Source organism: Ursus maritimus, unplaced genomic scaffold (assembly GCF_017311325.1).
Source record: "Ursus maritimus isolate PB19 unplaced genomic scaffold, ASM1731132v1 scaffold_17, whole genome shotgun sequence".
NCBI classification, from domain to species: domain Eukaryota; kingdom Metazoa; phylum Chordata; class Mammalia; order Carnivora; family Ursidae; genus Ursus; species Ursus maritimus.
In genome coordinates this window covers 53,915,972-53,938,316 of record NW_024424119.1, presented here as the reverse complement: position 1 = coordinate 53,938,316, position 22,345 = coordinate 53,915,972, and the positions used below count along the sequence as shown (strand labels likewise).

At 58.0% G+C, this 22,345-nt stretch overlaps 2 protein-coding genes across 3 annotated transcripts; one reads left to right on the top strand and one right to left on the bottom strand.

The window, feature by feature from the left end:
• Nucleotides 1-57: 57 nt before the first annotated feature.
• NTMT1 (N-terminal Xaa-Pro-Lys N-methyltransferase 1) lies at nucleotides 58-9,011 on the bottom strand. Of its 2 annotated transcripts, XM_040632052.1 has the most exons (4): nucleotides 8,851-9,011; nucleotides 2,887-3,098; nucleotides 1,823-2,075; nucleotides 58-956 (listed from the first exon to the last, which is right to left on the bottom strand). In XM_040632052.1, the coding sequence occupies exons 2-4, from the start codon at nucleotides 3,046-3,048 to the stop codon at nucleotides 700-702; spliced, it is 672 nt and encodes a 223-aa protein (XP_040487986.1). In that variant the 5' UTR covers nucleotides 3,049-3,098; nucleotides 8,851-9,011; the 3' UTR covers nucleotides 58-699. The 2 variants fall into 2 exon arrangements, with proteins under 2 accessions (XP_040487986.1, XP_008696920.1); XM_008698698.2 differs by lacking the exon at nucleotides 8,851-9,011 and having other exon boundaries at nucleotides 2,951-3,084.
• Nucleotides 9,012-12,169: 3,158 nt separating this feature from the next.
• CUNH9orf50 (chromosome unknown C9orf50 homolog) lies at nucleotides 12,170-19,195 on the top strand. Its single transcript, XM_040631352.1, has 7 exons — nucleotides 12,170-12,653; nucleotides 12,762-12,984; nucleotides 13,086-13,199; nucleotides 15,716-15,879; nucleotides 17,459-17,624; nucleotides 17,802-18,020; nucleotides 19,087-19,195. Exons 1-7 carry the CDS (start codon nucleotides 12,170-12,172, stop codon nucleotides 19,193-19,195), a joined length of 1,479 nt encoding a protein of 492 aa, XP_040487286.1.
• Nucleotides 19,196-22,345: the final 3,150 nt, after the last annotated feature.

Below are 22,345 nucleotides of genomic sequence, written 5' to 3'. Positions count from 1 at the left end.
CTGCTGTCCCAGTAAAGAAGAGCACCACTCCAGACCAGCTAGGGCCTTCCCAGTATAGGATTTTCCCTCTTCTTTTATTTATTTTATTTTATAGGATATTCCCTTTTATCTTAAATGCTCACCAAGGAGGAGCCGCAAGGTACAGCCGAGAGTGAGGCTGCAGGGTCCCTTGCCGTAGACCATTGTGATGGTCCCGTTAGGGACACCAGGGTGCCGTCACCAAATAGGCCTCAGAACATGAGCATCCCCGGCAGCTGCAGGCCCCACAGCCCGGCTCCTCTCCTCCCCACAAGGGAAAAAGTCCTCAACAACCAAGAGTTCTCTTCCTCTTAAGGCACCCAGGCCAATGGCTGCAAGGCCGGGTGGTAGGAAGGGAGATCAGAGAATCTCCGCTTCTGATGGGGTCGCTGTATTCCCATGTGGGGAGCACCAGGGGCCCTGGAGTCCCACAGTCTGCACCGCCCGGTCCCTGCCTCTCCAGGCTGCAGAGCCAGGCTCCAGCCTCACTGCTCCATTCAGTGGCGCCCTCCCCGCTGGGTCCCGTTATGCCTTTTGAAAAAGAGTCTTGTGACGGACGGCAGACAGGTATATTTAGCAGCCTCGCTCCACACTCCCGAACCGCCATCATGGAGCCTCGGGGTGTTGTCCGGCTGCCAGCCCCCCACCCCACACTGGTCCCTTTCTCCTGCCAGCCCCTGCTCATCTCAGGGCTAAGCTATAGACGTGGTAGATCTCATCGGGGAGGTTCTCCTGGCGCTCCTGGGCTAGGAGGCTGAGGCCTGCGCTGCGGACAATCCTGTGGACCACGTCGAGGTCCCGGCACACGCTGCTGTCCACGTCGTCCAGGATCACGCCCTCCTGGGCCATGTTGTCTTTGATGACAATGATGCCATTGGGGCGCAGGCCCTGCTTGCAGCGCCGCAGGAACCCGGCCAGGTGCTGATCAGTGAGGTGGCCTGGGGACAGCAGAGACTGGGGTCACGAGGGAGGAAGCGGCGCCAAGCACGTATGTGCCACTGGCCGTGTCTCAGCCTCCGCTCAGACTTGCTGAGCTCTGTAAACACACGGGGCCTCCCTCGCGCTCGGCAGTCCGGAGAGGCTTACCAAATCCCAGTCCGTGTACGAGGAAGCCGGCTCAGAAACCACTCACCCAAGGGCTGTCACAAAGTACGCAGCTGGGATTGCGCTCTGACCAGGCAACTTCTGGGCCCTGCTCGACATCTACGCTCCAGGCCATCCCCCTCTCTGATGCCGGGATTAGGGGGTGCATACCAAACCGTTCCTTCCCTAATTAGAACTCCAGGCAGGCTCTTAGGGACCACAAAATACAGGGCCAGACCCAGTGTATCCCCAGCAGGGCTATGGTGTCTGTTGTTGAGTGGGTGGCCAACTGCAGGTACAGTGGCCCGCCTGCCAGGTCAGCAGCCCAGGAAGAGCACCCTGGGCGTGCTGCTGGGCTAAGTGGGTGCAAGATGGGACGGCAAAGCATGGCTCACTCGCTGTGAACAGCAGGGGCAGCCAAGGCTTCACTTTTTCCTCTTATTAAAAAACACTTACTTACAACAACTCATTTCCAAGTTATTTGAATGCAGTTATTGGTCATTTACGTTTTTTCAACAAAAAACTGCACCCAAGTGGGTCACAACAGGTACTGACAAAGCATGGAAGGCGAGCCCAGGGAGGACCGGAGAAACCCCCATGGTCCTGCCCGCTGCCAGGAGCACTGGGGTGGTGGCTCCTAAAGCCCCAGGGGGGACCCGCCTCTGCAGCGGGAGGTGTGTGGAAAGGGTGTGGAAGGTGGAGAGGGCTGCGGAAAGCTCACCTATCACCCACTGGATCCAGATGACATCGTAGGAGTTAGGCTCGGGGCTGAAGTCCTGGAGGCCGCAGCAGAAGTAGTTCCTCACCCTCTTGCCCTCCTCCCCCAGGTACGTCCTGGCTTTGATCAGAAAGTCTTCGGTCACGTCCACCATGTCCACCACTCCGAAGAGCGGCAGCAGCAGCCGCTTGGTGATTCTGCCTATGCCGGCTCCGCAGTCCAGGGCGCAGGAGGTCCCCGTCTTGTTTGGGCCTTCCTGAGAAGCAGGGAAGCAGACTCAGTACGGAAGGCTCAGAAAGCCCAAGGGACCCTGTCCCCGAGAAGGGGCTGTCCCTCCCAAGCTCCCAGAGTTACTCAAATCAGGACTGGGCCCCGGCCGGGGGCTGGCATGTGGGGTCGCCAGTGGGTAGGACCGCGGCACATTCTTGTCCCGGGCCACACGTTCCTGGAGTGCAAGCAGACTTCCACGGAGAGGTGATTACCCAGACTAGGTGCACTCTCTCCTCTCACTCCCGACGCCCCGGTACAACAGGATGAAAACAATTCAAGCAGTGAAAGAACGGAAGGCAGGCGGTGACTCTCTCAGACCGGGGAAGGCGGAACGTGGGCGGGCAGACGCCACGTAGCGTGGGGAGCGAGCACCAGCCTCGGATGCGGGCCGGGGAGGCCGCAGCCAGGGCCACGCCAGCCCGACCCAGAGGAGGGCAGAGCAGGTGAGGAACTAGGAGCCTGCCTTCCGCAGAACAGCGAGCACCCACGGCCCCACCGCCCGCAAACATGGCGAGAGTGAAGGATTCGCCCCTGACAAAACCGAACAGTTAGAGGAAGACTCCGTTCTGGTGGCTGGGAGCCCTGGTACAGCGGCCAGCTCCCACGTGGCAACCTCGAGACAGAGGCCCCGGTCCACACGCCACCCATGCCCCACCCTTTGACGCTGGGGTGGTTGATGCCAACTGACAACCAAAGGCCCCGCGGTGCTTCGTGTAAAAGGTGGCGCCCCGTGCAGACCAGGCCGGGCCACCAGGGCCGCATCCTCTGCTCCTGGACGGCACGCCAGACCTGCCTACCCTCAAAAACCTCTGCAGGAACTTCCGGGAGCTGCTGATGTCGATGCTGGAGATGTGGCCATACCCCCCGAGCATGCCGTCCACTGTGGGCGGGACTTCCTTCCAGTACGTCTTGGCCTTCGAATAGAACTGCTTCTCGTCTTCTATCACCTCGCTTGTCATGCTGTCACCAACCGAGTCAGCTCAGGCACCAAACTCAGCAGCAGTGCCTCCTGAACAACAGAAAGGGGCCAATCAGGCAGGTCAAGGGCCCCGGTCTCACCACGCTCCACAAGGTCACGCAACCCTGCCTGATGCAGAGGATGTCCAGTGTCCCCAAAACCGCTTCGATCCCTTGGATGACAATGCCTTCTGTCTCTCGTATCCAAGTGCAAAGTGACCTTTGTACTAGAGGAGGAGACCCAGAGTCCTGGGCTTCTAGTCCTCTCCTTATTGGCCATGGCACCTGACCCGAGGGCTTCTAACCCTAGGGTATAGAAACTCCCAACCTACACGGGAGGAAAGTGAAGCAAGGAGCCCCAGCCTTCTACCGGGGATGTTCCAGCTCGTCCTAGGAGAGGCCTGGGGAGTCCGCAAGCCTCCCTCTCACTCGCGAGCCAGAATGAAGCTCGCTGTGGGGTCCGGACCTTGGTTAACATCGTGCCTGTACCGTGTGCCGGGCACTGTGCTGGGAGGCGAGCAGACAGCTCCATGCACACGCCGGCAGCTGTGCGGGGCCACAGACAAGTACGAGATGCGGACACGGCACAGCCCAGAGGAAGCGCTCCTCTGGGGAGTCTCCATCCCTGCGGAGGACGACAACAGCTGAAACGGAGGACGAGGAAGAGCTCACTAAGCCATCGGGGCGAGCCCGCTCCAGGAAGACAGGCGTGAAAGGCACACAGAGAGCCCCTGCAACTAGAAACACAGGGTGGGGGAAGGGGACACATTCGTTGATTAGACTTCTCGCTAAAGAGCAGTGAGCTTGAACTACTCTAGGGTAAGCAGGGAGTGACAAAGGATGTGTGTTTCTGGAAGACTGTGCTGGCAGCTGCGTGGGCTCCAGGGTGACAGTGAAAGCAGACACAACAAGAGGGTGTTACGAGAACAGGTGGAGGGGTAATGACAAAGCAGGAGCCAGGGCCCGGGGTGGGGAGGGCTTGGCAGCTGCACACCCAGCCGGCCCGGCCAGTCATGCCGCAGAGGGACAGAAGGGTCACAGCTCTACCCTGAGGCACTGGCCCCCATAACACATTTGCCATGGGCGGGTACTGTTCTAGCCGCTCTGAGGCTTGCTGAGATACCGTCTGACCCTCTGGGAGCTTCCAGTCCAGCGGCAGACAGAAACAACCAGAACCAACTAACGCACAAGGCAGAAACAGTGAGGACACTCACTGAGCCCGAAGTACTGCGGAAACTCAAAGAATGGCGGACTCCATTCCGAATGGCAGACAGGGCGGCAGCCGAGAGAAGGCAACCTGAGCTAGGCCCCTGAAAGACAAGGAATGCTGGGGGAGGGGGGTGCTGGCACGAACAGAGATTGGGGGGGTAGGGCATGTGCGCCACCCAGAAGGCTGTTCTGGTGATGGCCTGGACTGGCTGGAATGCAGACAGAGGAAGAGGGTGTTATAGGAGACAAGCTTAGACAGGCAGACTGGGCCTGGATTATGGGACGCCCCAACAGGCTTCGGGCCATGGGTCTACCCTGTTGGTAGTGAAAAAGCAATCAGCTGAGAGTTTCCGAAGGGCCCAAGGTGTGCCGGGATGGAAGCTGCAGTGGGACCAACAGGCAGATGGGCACAGAGTGGGAACGGCAGGAGTCAGGCTGGCAGTCAGGACAAGGAGCAGCAGTGTCGTGGGCAGACAGCTCTCAGCTCAGCGGTCACATCCTCAGAGGCCCTCCCTGACCGGCCCAGCTAAGGTGGCTTCCTCCAACACCCCGATCCGATCCCCACGTTTTCCTGCCTTCAGAATGTGTATTTCTATCTGAAATGACACTGTTTACTTACTGTCCAGCCTCCACTGGGATGGACAATCCAGAGGCGTGACCTTGCCTTTTCACCACTGTGTCCCCAGCACCAAGCCCACAGGAGTCCCTCAGTGCAGGGGTGAAAGCCCCCTAACCTGCCAGGAACACTGTGCATGACTGCGCTCCTGGGGTGTCACTCGTTCCACCTTTACACCATTCCCCTGGGCGGTAGTTAAGTCACTGATTCCTGGAACACAGGGCGACACCGAACGCTTCAGCTGGGACCCCGGGATAGCGCTAAAAACAAGTGAAAAACCCCTAGGATGGAGGAATGCCTTAAGGGCTTCAAGGTAAGTAACCGGATGGGAAGGAGAAAAGTGCCTTGAGGAGAAGCATACAGCCCTCGATACATAATTTAGAGACTGACTATAAAGAGAGAAGGAAAGGGAACAGAACACGTGAAGAGGTGAAGAATTTTCACTGGCCACGTTTGTTACTAGCCCCCAATGCACAACTGCACTCTGAACTTGTGCTAGAAGACAAGGAACCTTCCAGAAACAGCAGACCCACCTCAGCCCGCCAACTCAGAATGCTCCCCACTGATGCAATCCTGCTTCCGCCACAGTCAGCCCTTTCCAGGGAACCCAGCTAGCCAGCCGAGGCACCGGGGGAGGGCCCTCCTCCCCAAACCCCTGGCTCCTTCCTGGATTCGGACATTCCTCGCGACAAGGCCACACTGGCCCTCTGAGGAACCAGAAGAGAAGCGACAGCATCCACGTGCCCTAGCAGGTCCAGTTCTTAGATCTGTGACTGTCACTGCTTCCGCCCTCTAGAGCCCTTCTGCTGTGTGGAGAGAGTCCTCCAGTCCCCTTCGGATTCTTGAATTGGCTCTCGGGCTGATGCTCCCACTTCCCTGATCAGGTACAAGGGTCTGGGACCACAGTGAAGCCAAGTGCCAACTGCTATGTCACTCCATGGGCCCTTTGGGAACCAGGCCGGGGGGGCCTGGTTCTACATACAGCATGCCCTCACCCTGGCTCGCCACCATGTCCCACACCAGTGTCCTAGCATCTGAGGCTATCCCCACCCCGACCCCAGACAGAGAAGTGGCACACTGCTCGACCAGAATGAACGTTCACTCCAACCCCGAGTCACACGGTAAAGCGAAAGAACTCGGAGACCTGCCGATACCCAGGAATGCCAGCTGTGGGGGAGTGGACGTCACTGTAGCTCCCTGAGAGCTGACAGGAAAGAGGCCACCGGCCTGAATGTCACCACGGAGCTAAGTCTGGGGGCTGCCCAGCCCCCCGCCAACAGGCCCCACGGCCACCATGTCACAGCCTCTCCACATTACCCTGGAGGAACGGCCTCGAAGCCGGCTCTTCCACTCGGCACTCAGACGGGAGCTCGGCCACACCGACCCTGTCCCCATCACTGCCCACCAGTCTTGGCAAACTATTGGTTCTGTCTTCTTATCTATCTTCCCACGGACCTGGGAGCTCCTTGGAGAACAATGGCAACGCTCTGAGATGTATCATTGTACTTGCATCCCACGTAGCATTCAACGAAAAGTTCACTCTCCACGAAATGAACAGAATAAATGTGGGGACACCTCCCTGGCTGTGCTCTCTCTGCCTGTCTGCCTTCCCTCCCCAGGAGGTCAACTTCCTGGGGACAGGACATGACCTCATTCCCGATTCGCCCAGCACCTGACACAGGGTGGGGGTCTGCCTGTTGATTGTTGAATGGACCAAAGAAATGAGCTTTGTGTGGCTACATTTTCCACTTTTGAGAAAATACAACAAAAATCCAACCATTCAAAACTGGTAACACTGAAGGCCGTTACCGACAATGTAATTTTTTTGCTTTACCAAAAGCCGTGCGACGTGATTTCTTTAAATGTCGAGGTCCTCTGAATAATCTAATTTACAAGAACTCCACTTACAGGCAGATTCTAGGAACAAGCCAGGGGCAGAACATCCAGGCCGGGAAATGGCAAATATAATTTTGACATTTGTTCCAACAGCTGATGCATTAGTAAACGTTGACTCCTTGGAGCCCTGTCTATACTTTGTTTCCCGGTGTCCAGATTGGAGTGGGCAGGAGGTCCCTAGGTGTCAGAGGGATCAGTGGGGTTGTCAGTCAAATGGCAGTAAGTCCTCCTATACTCGGCCAGGCTGTGCTGAGGAGCTGCATGGCTGCGGGGCGTGGGGCGGGGGGGGGGGCTGGGCACAATCTGGCTTTGGGTGCACTCTCAGCTGGCTTGGCCGGGAGGAGAAGCCCTTTGCTCACAGCGGACCCTGCTCTTCAGCAGGCAGAATGTGTCGTGTATCACCCACGGTCACCTGGCCGCCTCCTCTTCCCCTCCGAGGTGTTTAGGGGGACAGGTGGGCAGCCGCCACAGCTACTACTTCTCCCAGGATCCGCGGAAAAGAATGGTGTTTAAACTGTCACTGTCACTGCTCTGGGGAGGCACCACATCCTCCTCATTTAGCAGTCTCTAAGAAAAAGCATGGAAGCAACAGGAGGCCAGAGCCTGCCTGAAGTGACCTCCTCCCTCTTGCAGCCTGCTGGACAGGGCCTGTTCTCCCTGGATCTGTGACAGCGGCTGGACATATGGGAATGGCAAGGTGCTCTATGAAAAAGGAAGGGAAGGAGGAAGTGAAGAAGACTAAAAAAGGCTGGAGGCGGAGGGGAGATGGAGTGTTTAAAAACAAACCAATGAACTACGGCTGAATCCTGGCTTTGCTTTCTCTCCGGCTGTGTAAGCTCAGATAAGATACTTACCCTCAATTAAGTAAGTTTCTTTATCTACAACATGGGAACAGCAATGTTGACTTTACAAGAACGCTGTGATGAGCAACGGTGGGCGTGAAAGCACCAAGGGATCTGTACAATGGCAGGCACATATTATCTCGTTTAGAAATCTGCCAGATGAGATGTTCATCAGTTCTCTGCCACTTGTAGAGGTGAAACGGGAAAAATGCAGTGAAACGCCCTATAAACTGTAGAGGGTCGGACACACCTAAGGGATTATTACTGTGATGCTGGGGGTCAATCCAGCAGAGACAAACAGCGCTGCAAACGTGCAGGAGAGGGGAGTGAGCTTCCCGTCCGTGCAAACACAGAAACACTGCAGTGATTCTGGAGACGCTATCTTTGTGACTCTATGGCTTCTGGTCCCCACCAAAGCATTCCACATGTAACTCCAACCCTCCCCCAGAACCCAGTTGAGGGATAGAAAACTATTCTACTAAAGGAGTGATGTGCCTTAACACACACACAGGAAACCAGGAACAGCGGAAGGAGGGAATCCAGACTTCCTAACACGGTCAAGGCCCTAGTCCCTTAGGGGCTCATCCCCTCTCTCTGGGCAATGATTCTATACATCCAGACCACCTGCAAGACTGCCCCACCCCACCTTCAGGGCCTCTGACACCAGCTGTGTCTATCCCGGAGAAGATCCCGCCGTTGATGGGCAATAGAGCCTGGGCCTTTCGTTCGATATGGCAGCCCCTCCACGAACTGGCTGACCTTGGCTCCAAGGGCTCTCGGCGGCGAGCTGTCTTCTGAGCGGCACCAGTGTCGAGCCATAACTGGGGTTGGGTCCAAGGTGAAATATGATAGCAACTCCCATGCAACGGGCACCATTCTGCGCCCGGCTCTGACCTGAGCATTGTACTGCATCCTGACACCTACCCTCTGAGTGCGTGCTCTCCTTAATCCCCGTTTCTCACAGGGGAAACTGAGGCTCAGAGAAGGCAAAGGGGTCTAGCTGCTGCCCCAGGACGGCGCGGTAGAGTGTCCCGTCCGGAGTCCGGGCTCCTCGGCCTTCCTCCTCCACCCGCCGCCACCGGTGGCCCAGGTCCGACCACCCCGGAGCGCGCACGTGGGGCTCGGGCAGATCGCGCTGCGTCACGTGACGAGCCGGGGCCTCAGGGCTCCGAGGCAGTTGGGGGCCGGGGCCTCCCTTCCCCCGGCGGCCACCGCTCCCCGCTCCGCCTCGCACTACTCACCCCGGGCGGGGGCTCCCGGGACCCGGGAGAAGAGGACGGGAAAGAGGAACGGAAGGCGGCGGCGACGGCGAAGAACACACAAGCCCACCGCCAGCTCCGTCAGACCACGGACAAACGCGAAACCTCGCGGCGCGCGCTGCCTTTGTCCGCACACGTCACTTCCGGGCGCCCGGGGGCGGGGCCGCGGCTAGCTCCGCCCCGCGACCGGTTCGCCCCGCCCATGGGCGGCTGACCTCAGTTGACTTTGGGGCCCCTGGAAGGCCCTCTCGGACTTAAAAGAGCTTCAGCACTGAGCCTCTCCAGCCTCCAGCACATACACCAGTTCGGTTAGAGGCTGAAGGCTGAGCTTTTAAAAACGAGCGTTCTGTGGATTTTCCACTCGGTAAAAAGGGGCGGGGTGGGGGAAAGCCTTATGCTTCAAATCGTACCCATAACAATTCGCATCTTAAAATAATATACAGATCCAAGAAAGAAAGAAAGTAATACCCTTGACAGTGCCAGGGGGTTGTTACCCCAAATAAACAGAACAAGTCCTTGAGGTTTCCATTCCAAAAAGCCTGCCCTCCCATAGGCTCTTCCCATATATAGAAATTTTGGAGGGGTCCCTGAAACAAGCTGGAGGGACTGTGAGTTTGCAGGTGGGTAGGCCTCGTGAACCTCTCCAAGCCTGGGTCTGCTCTTCTGCCAGTATTACATGTGCAGGGTATAGCAGGTGGAGCCTTCAGCCCTGTGCCTGCAGGGGGCTCTCAGGAAATAATATTTATCATAAGTTCATTTTTCCTAAACCGATGCCCTGGTCTTAGATTGACAGTGCCTTCCTCTGGGTTTTACATACAGGAGGTTCTTAAAAGTGTGTTTACTGGGGTGCGTGGGTGCCTCAGTCAGTTAAGCCTCTGCCTTTGGCTCAGGTTGTGGTCCCAGGATCCTGGGATCAAGCCCCTCATTGGGCTCCCTGCTCTGCGGGGAGCCTGCTTCTCCCTCTCCCTCTGCCTGCAGCTCCCCCGCTTGTGCACTTTCTCTCTGTCAGGTAAACAAATAAATAAAATCTTAAAAAAAAAAAGTGTGTTTGCTCTAACAAAGTGAAAGCTAGTGGCGGGGGGAGGGGTTGCTGAGTGCTGTTGAGTCCTCCAGATCTGTTTAAGTATATATTATGTGGCATCCTCTCCAGAGTATCCAAGTCAGAATTGGTTCTCCTGGCCTGGGCCCTCCTCCCAAGCTTCATCGTCCATGTCTCTAAGGGAAGGGGAGAAATCCTGAACTATCTTAATTGCTGGGTGTGTCTATAAACTTCCTTTGGGGACAGCTCTGAGCCCAGCTCTTTTAGGGGTGCCCAAAAATCCACCCCTACCTTTTTTTTCCTGTCAGTAGAAGAGAAAGTCCCTTTCCTACACCTGGACTCTGAGGCCTTTCCAGATCTGGACAGCCCCGACCTTGATCAAAGCCTCTTAATTCTCTGAATTCCCAAGCCTTGCACATGGTAGTTGGTCAAGAAATGTTTGCAGCATGCAAGAGCTAGAGGCCTCCTTAGAAATCATCTAGTTAGTCCGGTGTTCCTCATTCATTTCTTAAAAACTCACATCTCATATGCTCTTAGGATAAATATTTTTAAAAAGGTTTACTTTTCCCACTCAATATTCTAAACTTCCCAAGGAGGTATATGCCCTTCCATCCCTCGTTGAGGAGGGATTTTGCAGAGAATGGACGGATATACGCCAGCAATGATGCCTCCTCCAGGCAGACTCATAAAACTGTAACATGATACCACCGCAGTGAAATTGCTGGTCAGAACAATCCTTCTCCCCCACTCAAGTGTCACGGGACAAGCTTCTCCCCTGCCTCGTCCCAGCTGAGAGTCACAGATGGAGCCCTGAGAACAGACAAACTTGTCCAGCATTGCATAGCAAACAGAAGTAGAGCCTAGATTTGACATCCGTTCGCTTAGTTTCCAGGCCCACTGCATTCTTACTGCCCTGGCTTCTGGTGGAAATTATACTTCCAGAGCTGCCCAGCCCAAACTTGACCCACCTGGGCCTCCCAGATCCAGAGAGGGCAGTGGAACCCTGGGCCCTCCACTCCTAGCTTGCGCCTGGCTGCCCTCGTCAGAAGTTCCACCATCCCCTTGTGAGTGCAGCCTCGACCTCCTGAGCACAAAGCCCCACCTTCTGTCTCCAGGCCTGGGAGCCCACTGTTCCTCACATGGCCTTGGGTGAGGGGCGGATCACAATGACCCTGGAGAGGCCCAGGAGGCAGCAGGGAGGGTCCAGCAGAGGGACCAGGCTGGGAAGATGGGCTCTCCCAACGACCGGCCCACCGATTAAGGGGCTCTAAACTCACCCACCCAGAAGTCCCACTCCGGTGAGTGTGACACCAGGAGCCAGCTCAGAGCTGAAAGCAATCTGGGAGTGGGGTGTGATAGGGAGGAAGCAGGTTCCAAGACCCCCCAGTGTCAGAAACTGGGGGCAAGTGGGGGGCTCTGTCTCCCAAAGGGCAAGTTTGTTAAAAATATGTGTCCTGGGGCTCCTGGCTGAGTAGCTCTGGCAGAGCTTGCCACTCCTGTTCTCGGGGTTGTGAGTTTGAGCCCCACATTGGGTGTAGAGATTACTTAAAAATAAAATCTTAAAAAGAAAATACGTGTCTTGGCCCCACCCCAAACCTACTGAGTCAGAATCTGGGGCATTTGTATTTTCAACAAGCTCTCCACCCAAGGGGCCCTGAGGCCCCAGTCGGACTGGGCGACTGCCGGGCTGGTCTCTCCTTTTCAGCTGGTTCCTGGCTTCCTAATTCCCAGTGGAGTGCTAATAGCATAACAGGACTTGAACACCCCAATGGGCTAAGTCACCAAGGAGCAGGTGCTCAGTTATCCCCATTCTACAGATAAGGGCATTGAGAGAAGTTCATCAATTGGCTTGTCGCAGGTTGCAAAGCTAATACGTAGTGGGACTCAGACTAAATCCTAAATAATAATGATAATTTTAAAATAATAACAATAGTAATAGCAGCTCCCCTTTGTTGAGCACGTACAGCTTGCCTGGCACTGTTCTATGCCATTTACCTGTGCTCACTCACCTAAACGTCACAGCAACTCAGAAAGGTGTGTACTCTTACGTGACCATTTGGCAGGTGAGGAAACAGAGGCTGGGCGAGCTCTGGCCTGAAGCCACTCGCCGCCTGACGAGGCAGCAGTGTTACCCCCAAACCACAAGGACCCCCCTCCGGGCACTATGGCCTGGGGGCTGGCCGATGCCCTCCTCTTCACGTCGCACGGCACCCCTCGCCCCCACTGGCCTGGGGATGCCCTGAGCTGAGCGCAGGGCCAGACATGCCCCGGCGTCCCCCCAACCCCGGGGCCCAGCAGGTGGCGCCCAAGGGGCTTCCCGGCGACGGCGCTCGCCCAAGAAGGGACCCGCTGCTGCCCAGGCTGCCCCTGCCCCAGCTCGGCGCAGTCCCCGGCGCGGGGTCCCCCGGCGGTTCGTGGTGGCCGGACGGGTCCTCGTACCCAGAGCTGGGGCTGGGCGTCAGGAGCCCCTCGCCGCGTCTGCCCTCCCTGCCCGCCCTGGCCCAGCGGGCGGCGCAGAACCGGACAAGGCTGAGGTCGTTCCTGCTGCCGCCCCTGCTCCTGGCCGGTGCGCCCTCCGAGCTCGCGCCCCGGCGCCGGGGGCCTGGAGAGCGCGAGGATTCCTGCAGGGGCGCGGCCAGGGAGGGGCCGGACTCCCTGCTCGCGCTCCTCGGAGAGCTCCTCCCCAGCAGGTGCCGGGAGTTCCTGCACCAGCTGGGGGCAGAGGGCGCAGAGCCGCGGCCGGCGAGTGAGGCCCCGCCCGGGACCCCAGGGGGCGCGGCAAGAGCGGGCGGAGTCATTCCCGGGGCGGACCGAGCTGCTGGTAGTGGCAGGGTCCTGGTAGCTACCCCTTGAGGGCGGGTCTACCACTGCCCCTATTATTCAGTTGAGGAAACTGAGGCCCAAGGCCCTATAACTAGGAAGAGCCTAGTACGCACTGTCCCCAAGCGAAGGCTCATAGCTGTTTCCACCTCTTCCTGGCTCCCAGCACCCTCAACATCACGACCAAAAAGGAGTGTGTCAGAGCACTGCCACCATTCTCCCCGGTGTCCCCACTGTTCCTTCCTTCCAGACCTGAGGTAAGTGTCAGTGACCCGCTGATGGGGACAAGGTTGCCAACAGTGCTCTGGGGATGGGGGACCCTGACCACTCATGCCAGGTGTGGCTTGTTTGTCTTCAGGGGCCAGTCATCGTACTTCCAGAATAGTCTTAAGAAGATTTTGCTCCATCAGATACCTACCCTGGGGACCCTGAGGAGAGATCACTCACAATTCACCCTCAAGAAGGCCAACCAGTGAGTTACAGGAGGTTGGCCGTAGGGGGATGGGGAGAAAAAGCGTTTCTTCTTTTCTTTCCTCTTGTGTTTCACCCATGAATTTATCCATCTCTCCACCTATACATTCATCTATGTGTCTATCTGTGAATCAGGTCTTCTGACAAACCATTCATAGTCCATCCATGAATCCACCCATCCATCCAACCATCCATCCATCCATCCATCCATCCATCTATCCATCCATCTATCCATCCATCCATCCATCCATCTATCCATCCATCCATCCATCCATCCATCCATCCATCCACTTATCTGTCAATACATAGATCTATCCCAGAGCAGGTCTCCTCCCAACCTAGCCAAGGATTATCCATCAGCATCTATGAATCCATCCACCCATTCATCAGGTCTTCTACCAACATATTCATAACCCATCCATGAATCCATTCAGATATTCCTGCTCCCATTCACCTATCCATCCTTTCATACATCTTCTCTCTGAACCAGGTCTTCTATAACCCATCCGTGAAGCTCTCCACCCAGCCAGCCAGCCAGCCAGTCATCCTTCTAACCACAAACTCTGACGATGGTATCCATCCATCCATGAAACCAATGATCAGTCATCTACAAACCCTTTCACTTGTAAATCCAGGCTACCGTCCATCTATAATCTTGTCACGAAGCCATCTACAAGTCCACGTACCCATAGACAGAGGCATTCACCCGCCGTCCACACATCTACCATCCTCCTAACATCCAGTCCTTCCATTCAGACCGTTTCATTAACTCGTTCATGAGTCCATCCATCCATCCATTCATCCATCCACCCACCCAACCTTCCATCCTTTTACCCATCCCACCATTCATTCATCCATTTCTTCCTCTAACTTTGATTATTAGGTTTTGCTATATGTCAGATATTGGGAGAAATAAGATAAGGGGTGGCGGTAGGAGAAGAGCCTGGCCATTAGAGCTTACCTGGACCTCGATGCCGTTAGAGTGAAAGGGAAAAAGAATGCAGAAAAAAACTCCTCCAGCATAAACAGGCTTAAACCGAGGTGAAAAGCGAAGAGCATTGCCCATGAGTTTAAAGACCAAGGAGAGTAAATACACGACAGGCACACCATTCCTTCCCCTTCTGGACCCACGGCTGACAGTACTATTTGATCCTGGCATTTTCCCCCCACGGGGCCTCGACCCCTTCCTGACACAGTGCTCCGGGCAGACACCACCAATGGCTCAGAGCAGGTGCCAGAAATGAGCCACATTTGCCAAGCCGGGAACTTTTAATCAATCAAATAAACACACTACGTCTTACGAGATATAATAAAGAAAAGTATGGATTTCATTATCTCAAATATGACAAACAGCAGGGTGGCCACAGTCTCGGCGTTTCGCATTTAAGAGCTAATATGTGAGCGCCTCATGGTGTGCGAGAGTCCCTGGGAGGCCCCGCAGGGAACACCAGGGTGCATTGGAATAGGCTCCAGCAGCCTCCGACAGGAGAAGCGGAGATCTCAGTCCCCTGGGCAGAGCCTGGGTGCACCTGTGTCTGACCCCGAGGCCAGCACACACCAGGCGTTGATAAGCTGAGGACTGTAGGATCACTAGGTCCCGATGGCTGTAGCCGTCTGGGCATCTCCTGGCTGCCTGGCTCTTCAGTGGGCTGCTGAAAGCATCCCTTCCGTGTCCACACAGACATAAAGATGCAGTCAGATGAATGGATGCAGATGCATCAATAGGTGCGTCCTTAAGGTTGAACGGGGCGTTTCTGAATAACAGAGCCATGGATGGATCAAGCAGGCCCTCCCGCAGCCTTGCCCTTGAGGCTGAAATTAATAAATGTAACAACAACAGAATGCCCTTTCCTGAGCGCGGGCCCCATGCCAGGCCTCCCAGACGTTATCTGATACTTACCAAACTCTTCTCAGGGTGCTATTCTCATGCCTACGCTGTATAATACATAATTGAAAGGGGAAAACGGCTAAATGGAGGACTTGAGTGTGGTCTGCCTGGGAAGAGGCATAGCTGAGACTGGTGATTGTAAGAACAGCTGGAAGTTGCAGGTGTCTGCTCTGGGCACCCCACACCCTGGGGGGAATGCTTTGGCATCCGTTTCATCTCACCACCCCGTGTGGTGGGCACAAGGCTGATCCCCATTTTACAGATAAAGAAACTGAGGCTTAAAAGAGTTAGGGTTGAAGATCCAAATCTTAGCTCAAAAAAAAAAAACAAAACAAAAACAAAACAAAAAAAAACCTTGGCTCTACCCTTGACCAGCTGTGTGACCTTCGGCCAGTTGCAAAACCTCTCTGTGCCGCAGTTTGCTCATCTGTAAAATGGGAGTCATGATCCCGTTTCCCGGGTTGTGTGGGTGTGACGGCCTGATGCCTGAAGCCCTCCCAGAGAAGGCCAGCTACTGCGGGTGTCAGGATACACAGCGAGCCCTGGTGGAGTGGATGTGTGCTGTCGGGGCAGAATGTGCGGCTGGGGCTCAGGCCCTGACCCTGCCCTGCCCCTCTCGTCTCTCTCAGCAGGCCCCACGGTGCACAGGCCCCCAAGCTCAAGGCTGTGCTCACCCACAGCTCCTCCGGGGAAAGCTCAGGGCAGCGTAGGCGGGGCTGCCCCTTCCGAGTGCGATTCGCCGATGAGACCCTGCGGGACACAGCGCTCCGCTACTGGGAGCGCAGCTGTGCGGGTAAGCAGCCAGGGCAGGGAGAGCCCCAGGACTCCAGAAAGTTCCGGCCTGGAGCCCAGAGAGCAGAGACTGTGGCCCTGGGTCCTGGGAGTAAGGGCCGGCCTGCAGAGGCCAGGAATCCACTGGCCCTGCCGAGAAGGGGCCCGAACTGGCCTCTCCAGAGAGTGTCGGGGGGGCCTCAAAGACCAAGTAGAGGGTCGGAGGTCCTGCAGAGGCATGCCAACGTGGGTGGCACCAGGGAGCAGTCACAGTGGAGGAAATAATGGCTGCCCAGGCCTGGCCACCACCGAAGGCCTTCTTGCTGCCACGGGTTCCCACGCCCCGTATCTGCCCTCCTTGGAACAGGCACCCACAGCCTCCCAACCCCACCTCTGGCCCCCTCCATGGCCTACAGTGGCTGAAGAAGGTGGCAAGGCGCCTAAAGCATCTTCTTCCCATACCCATGAAGGCCTGCCTGGCTGAGGAGATGCCCAGAAAAGTCCAGAAGATCAAACCTTCTCTCTGGGGAAGGCTGGCACTGCCTGGTCCAGCAAAGAAGCTAGGAACCACAGGCCCGGGTTCTGGGATGGAAGTGTGCTCTCGGCTCCTTGGGCATAGATGTGGTGGTGTCCAGTTGGGCACAGTTTCCAGTGTTTTCTGAAGTGGGTGTCAAGAAGCAGGTGGGACGAATGCGTGTCCTTGCTCTGGTATAACCTTTACCAATCCCCCCGCCCCTTTCTCCATCAGCCCGGCCTCTTCACTTCCCGGGAACTAGCAGCCCTAGGGCCTCCAAGAGCTTGCATCTCTTTATTGACCAACTACTGTATGCAGTTTCAGGCAACGTGGCTGCTCCAAAGCCTAGCTGTGGGTAAAGCCCTAAAATCCAGGATCTTGGCTGATTCAGGAGGGACCCTACCCAGACCCCTTAGGGTCACAGGAAGTTGGGAATAGAAGCTGCAGTTTTTTCCACTTCTTGTTGTTGGAGGGGGAAGCCAAAGCCCTAGGAGCAGGTGACACAGCAGCCGAGGAGAGAGGCCAGGGTGCCCCCCGGGAGAAACAGTTTCATGGGAATGGCAGCTGGCTGGCTGGCTCAGGAGAAGCTTCCTAGTCGGCCATGGCCGCGGGAGCTGTGGTCACGTCCCAGGGCACCAGAGTGGGGCGCTCGGCTGACGGCTTCCCAGTCCTTTCCATCTGAGGCAGCTACTGGGGAATTTGGGGTCCCTGTCCAGCCAGAATGGCAGCTATCGGGCAGGAAAGATTCCCCGCCCGTCCATCCCTGCAGAAGTCTCAGCATTGTCTCTGGATTTCCACGGTGGTGTGACTGGCCTTCCCACTATGGGAAAGAAGGCCCGTTGGGGGCTGCAGCAGGAGTGGGTATATGGGGGGGCATAGTTTGGGTAATAAAGGCAGAAACAGTCACGCAAGATAGTTTTAAAACCTGAGCCTTCTCTGGAGGCAGCTGTAAGGCACTGGGGAGCCTTGGGTTGCCATGGAGACAGGGTTCTGCCCGGCCTTGCCTGCCAGAGAGGGAGGAGGGAAGAGTGGGGGTGCCGGTGCCCCCCCCCAGGTAGAGATCTCACTGGAGCCCTCTCTCCTCCAGTCCGGCAGGGTACCATCGAGAATGGGATAGCTCCCCCGTCAACGACATCAGAACGGGTGTTCGGGAGTGTCGGGAGATGGCTGCAGAGTTTGCCCAAAGGCCTGTGCCCCAGGGCCGAGGAGGAGGCCATGGCCAACAGCTCATTCGGCTGGGACTGCCCCGGCCTGTGAGGCTTCAGGGAAGGGGACAGGACTCATAGGCATTGCCAGGCACCCCTCCTCATGCTGTGGACGACCCTGTCAGCAGCGGGCAGGCTGAGGGTCGGGGCCTTGAGGGCCCTGCCAGCCCTGGGTGGACGCGGGATTCAGGGTGCGTGCAGCTCACAGGCTCCTGTCCCCCTCAGGCCCACCCAGGAGCCACCGGGTCACCTCTCTGAGGATGCCTCCATGAAAAGCAGCTTGCCCTGCATCCCCAGGGCCGCCACACAGAGGCCGGGAGGTGACCTCCAAACCTTGCTGGACACCGACAACATCCCGGGGCAGGTGGGCAAATCGCCCTGCTCCTGGGGCCAGAAGCTGGTGAGCACCTGCTGGCAGCCGGCCAGCCGGAGAACCTCTGCCCAGTGGGGCGGCTGGGGTGCCGGGCGAAGCCTCCTTGCACTAAGCCTGGGCTCTCGCTCTGAGCTGGGTTCAGATTCCCAGCCCCACACTTGCAAGCGCTGGGGTCTTTTTGCATCGGCACTCCCTCCTCTGTACAATGGGGCTGATCCCTGTGCCCGGCCCCTTGGGCTGGGGTGTAGAATCCCCCTGGGCCCAGGGAGCCTCATCGCCTGCCCAGAGGCCCCCGCAGTGTCCAGCTGGTCCTGCTTGTCTCTCTAGGAACCCTTCCTGCCCGGCTTGGTGCTGCACGCAGTCCTGAAGCGAGGCTGCCCTAAGGGCCACCAGCCCCTCCTGCCTTCCATGACACCACAGGGGGCTCCCAGGTGAATGGCTCCTGGAGCCCAAGCCCATGGGAGGACATGGGCAAGGGGGTGAGGAGAGGCCTTTCTCGCCCCAGAAATAAACATGCATTCTAGATGGCTGGGACCTGCTACCACGTCTCACCCCACAAGCCTCTCTAGGTGCCAGGTTGCTGGTCTCCAGGGGTCCTGGACCAAGGAGAGGGAGAGGACAAAGTCATGGCTGGGATGAGATAGGGAGGGGGCAAGTTCCTCAGGGGCCAGGGCTTGTTCCAGGCAAACCCCTCTTCTGGAAGGGGGGAGGTCCTGCCACACACTTCAAACCTGGACCAAACCTCTGTCAACCTAGATCAACCCACACCTGAAACAGGCCCCTGCCCTGAGCCCGGGCCCCAGCTTCCATCTTTGACTGGAACCAAAGGCTACTTGCTGACCTCCGCCATGGGATGAAGGTGTCCAGACTCCAACGGGGTGGACAAACGTTTGTCTTCTGCATTCCCGGGGTCCCTGGAGGGCAAGCATCCCGGGTGGGTGGGGACCAGATGTTTCTCTCCTAGTGGTGGGGGTAGGAGAGGGCAGTGTTCAAAATCACATCAGGAGGTGACAAACGACCAGGTGGCGTTGATCTGACCGCTGCACTGACCCAGCATTGCCAGCCCCGTTGGCCCTGCCACACCTGGGTTTCAATCTCCTGGGCAGAGTTTAAGCCCCTTCCCCTCTGTCCAAGCAGCGCCATGGCCTCAACCCCTCGCCAAATCGAGGATCCAGGTCTTTATCGCCACCTCCTGGCCAGTGAGGAAACAGCCACGGAATCCACACCCAGGCACCCTGCAGAATAGGAAAGGATGGGATGGGGGGTCCTGGGTGGGGGGGGGGGGACAGGCTGTGGGGATCTTAGGGCCCGGAGGGTAGTGGATGGGGAGGATTTGCTTTGCAAGGGTACCCTGCCTCCTGAGGAAAGGCCACAGATCTAGGCAGTTTGGAGAAACCCTGTGGGGGGACGGAATGGGGGCAATGCTACAATTCCCCTTCCCTGGGGACTGGAGAGGGTTTCGAACCCTGGGATGCCTCCCCTCCATCCCCTTTCCTGCGCTCTCACGACACCCCCCCAGCCCGCCCTGGTATTTCCATTTCCTGCAGAGCCTGAGGGTCTCAGAGGAGGCCTGATTCTACTGCGCCCCCACCCCGGTGACCTTGCGCCGCCCGCCTCGCCCTCTCTGGGCCTCAGTTTCTCCCCAGAGGCCGCGGCGGACCCTTGCCTCGCCGCCCGCTGCAGCGCCGCGCCGCGCCCACGCGGGGGCAGTGTTGGCCTGGCTTTGGCGCCGCCCGGCGCGGCCGAAACTTCTCAGCCTCCAGCTCCGGGGTCGGAAACTTTTCCCCTCGCGCAGCGCTCGCGTCTTCCGCCCGCGCCCTCCTCCCGCCGCGGGTCCGCGCCGCCGCCTTCCACCTGCCCCGGGTTCGCGGCGGGCCTGGGGGGACGCCCCGCTCCCCACCCCCCAACTTCTCCTTGCTGCTTTCTGTTGCCATTAAGCCGAAAACTGCTAAGCTGGCAGCAGCTCTGCCAGCGACTAGCCTGGAAATCCAGGCCCGCGTGGAGCGCGCGGGGGCGGGGGCTGGGGGCGGGGGGCGGCCGCGACCATCCCCCGCGGCGTCTGGGGCGGGGAGGGGGCGCCCCGCTGCGACCTGCACCCGGGGCCCGCCTCTGCCCGCCTCCTGCGGCCTGCCGTCTGTTCCTGGCCTCTTCCCCGCGCGAGGCTCTGCTCCTCCTCTCCGGCCAGCCTGCTCTCCTCCCTTCTCTCCCCTCTCGCTCTTTCCCTGCTCAACAACATGGATTCTGTGTCAAGAGGACCTTGAGCGTGGGCCCTGAGCCTCCCATCCTGCCACTCACAGCACAGACACGCAGGGACACCCGCCCACAGGCCCACGGGACGCAGGCCACACAGGCCACCCCGCTCCCCCGCACATACACACCAAACACACACACACAAACATCAGACACCGCACAGGGACGCCTCACACCCACAAAGACCCACAGCTAGAAGCGCCCTCACGCAGACCCTCCCAGAGACCCCAGCCCCCACATTCCCGGTTGTCTTCCCTACGGGAGTGTACTTGAACGTGGGGTGAGCAACAAGGAAGGGAGGAAGGAGGGGAGGGAGTGCTGCAGGGGGATGGACTCCTTTCCAGCGGTCCCCAGGTTCTCAGTCTCACTCCTCCCTGACAGCACCCAGGGTCCTCTCCCCAGGGGTCCCAATAGGGCCCTTTTGACTGGTACATGTCCACTCAGGCCTGGCAGGTGGCCAGCCCCTCCTGGGCTCCAGGCACAGCATGTGTAGAAAGCCAGGAAAGTGGCTGTGGTGGCTTCTGTTCCCCCATAACATCGGACACCCCCCCACCAATGCCCCCCATGGGGGGGGGCATGGCAGGTGTACTCCCCCCATCATCCCGGCTCCTCCCATTCCTGTCTGCCCTCTCACCCTGAGCGATCATATCCCCGGGTCCCACGCCATCTCTGCACCACTGACCCTGCCCTGGGCCCTGTGTAGACCTGTCCAGACCAGGTGGGGGCAGTGGGGGCTGGGTCTAGCTGATGGGTAGCAGAGAGGGAGGGATGGATGACCCCCTACCCAGGGCAAAAGGAGTGATTGAGAGGCAGGAAAATCACTGCCCCTTTCCCCTGAGTGCTCCGGCCCTCCCTCCCCCACTGTGAGAGCATCTCCTGAGCCAGGCTTGCTGATAAGGACTCCAAGGCCCAGAGAGGTTAGGGGGCTTTGCTCAGGCCGGCACAGACTGGGAGCTGGAGCTGGGACTAGGTCCGCACGTGTCCTACCCCAGCGCCCAGCCTCCAGCTCTTCTCTCATAAGCTACTCCTAGTATAACCATTCGTTGTCTGGGGAAACAAGGCCCAGAGAGATTAAGCTTTCTCAAGGTCACACAGGAGACAGACCTCAACAGGAGCCCATGTCTCCTGCTGAAAGCTCCACAGTGTGGGCTCCCTCTCCCCTGGTGCAAAATGGGGTGATCTGGAGGACCCTTCCCTCCGGGGTCCATACTCCAGCACAAGGGGCACCAGGGCAAACCAGGGCAAGGTCAGCGAGAGGGAGAGAGGTATTTGGAGCAGACGGAATTTGGGGAGGATGTGGAGCCTAACTGCAAGAGCCAAGGGCCCAGGGAGGCTGAGTCTCAAGGTTTCCCAGGGGGATGGAGCGGAAAGGCAGTGCTGGCTCCGGGCAAGGGCCGGCCAGAGAGGGGCTTCCAAGTCCCGCTAGCCATGGGGAGCCACTGAAGATGGGAACCAGAATGAAGCCAGCCCCACGGGGAGCTCCGGGGACAGGAGCTGCCCCGTGGACTCATCTACTTTCATTGTGCAGTTTGTTGAGCGCCCACTGTATGCCACCCACATGCTGGGCCCTGGGCACACAGCTGGCACCCGAATGACCAACTCTGCTCTCAGGAGGCCACAGTCTGGTGGGGGACATGGACTCAAGGGGGCAATTCCAGGACAGAGTGTCAAGTGCTACGGGTGGGAGGCCCGGGGCTCCGGGAAGCACAGAGTGGGGGACCTGGGCTGCTGCCCAGGGCATGGGGTGGGCATCTGGGCTCTCCAGGGCCCGGAGGTGGGGGCATGGTGAAACTTGGACAGAGGAGCAGGAAGCCAGGGGAGGGGAGGTGACCACCACAGTCTGTAGCCGGGCTGGTGCCATGATTCTAAACACGGGCTGGGCAGGGGGATGGGGGGCAAGGGGCTCAGGAGGGCTGTTGACTAGAAAGACGGAAAGGCTGGTGTCCCCCAGCCAAGAAGAGCTGCCCACTGCTCCTTCCAGTGCCTCTGCCTTTGTCTGCCATTATCTAAATCCCGCCGCCTGTGTCCTCCCCTTCCCCAACATTTCTGCCTCTTTGGGTCCCTTTGTCATCCTCTTCTGAATATGTCCTAAGTGACAGATGGTCTGCACCTTCCAGGGGCTCCTGTCGAAGGCCATCAAAGCCCT

Coding starts and splice junctions, on each gene's coding strand:
- NTMT1 (XM_040632052.1), bottom strand. CDS start 3,048: ATGACAAGCGAGGTGATAGAAGACGAGAAGCAGTTCTATTCGAAGGCC. Junction 2,076..2,886: donor TCCTGCAGAGGTTTTTGAGG/GTAGGCAGGTCT, acceptor CCTGCTTCTCAG/GAAGGCCCAAACAAGACGGG. Junction 957..1,822: donor CTGGATCCAGTGGGTGATAG/GTGAGCTTTCCG, acceptor TGCTGTCCCCAG/GCCACCTCACTGATCAGCAC.
- CUNH9orf50 (XM_040631352.1), top strand. CDS start 12,170: ATGCCCCGGCGTCCCCCCAACCCCGGGGCCCAGCAGGTGGCGCCCAAG. Junction 13,200..15,715: donor ACCCTCAAGAAGGCCAACCA/GTGAGTTACAGG, acceptor CGTCTCTCTCAG/CAGGCCCCACGGTGCACAGG. Junction 18,021..19,086: donor AGCCGGAGAACCTCTGCCCA/GTGGGGCGGCTG, acceptor CTGTCCAAGCAG/CGCCATGGCCTCAACCCCTC.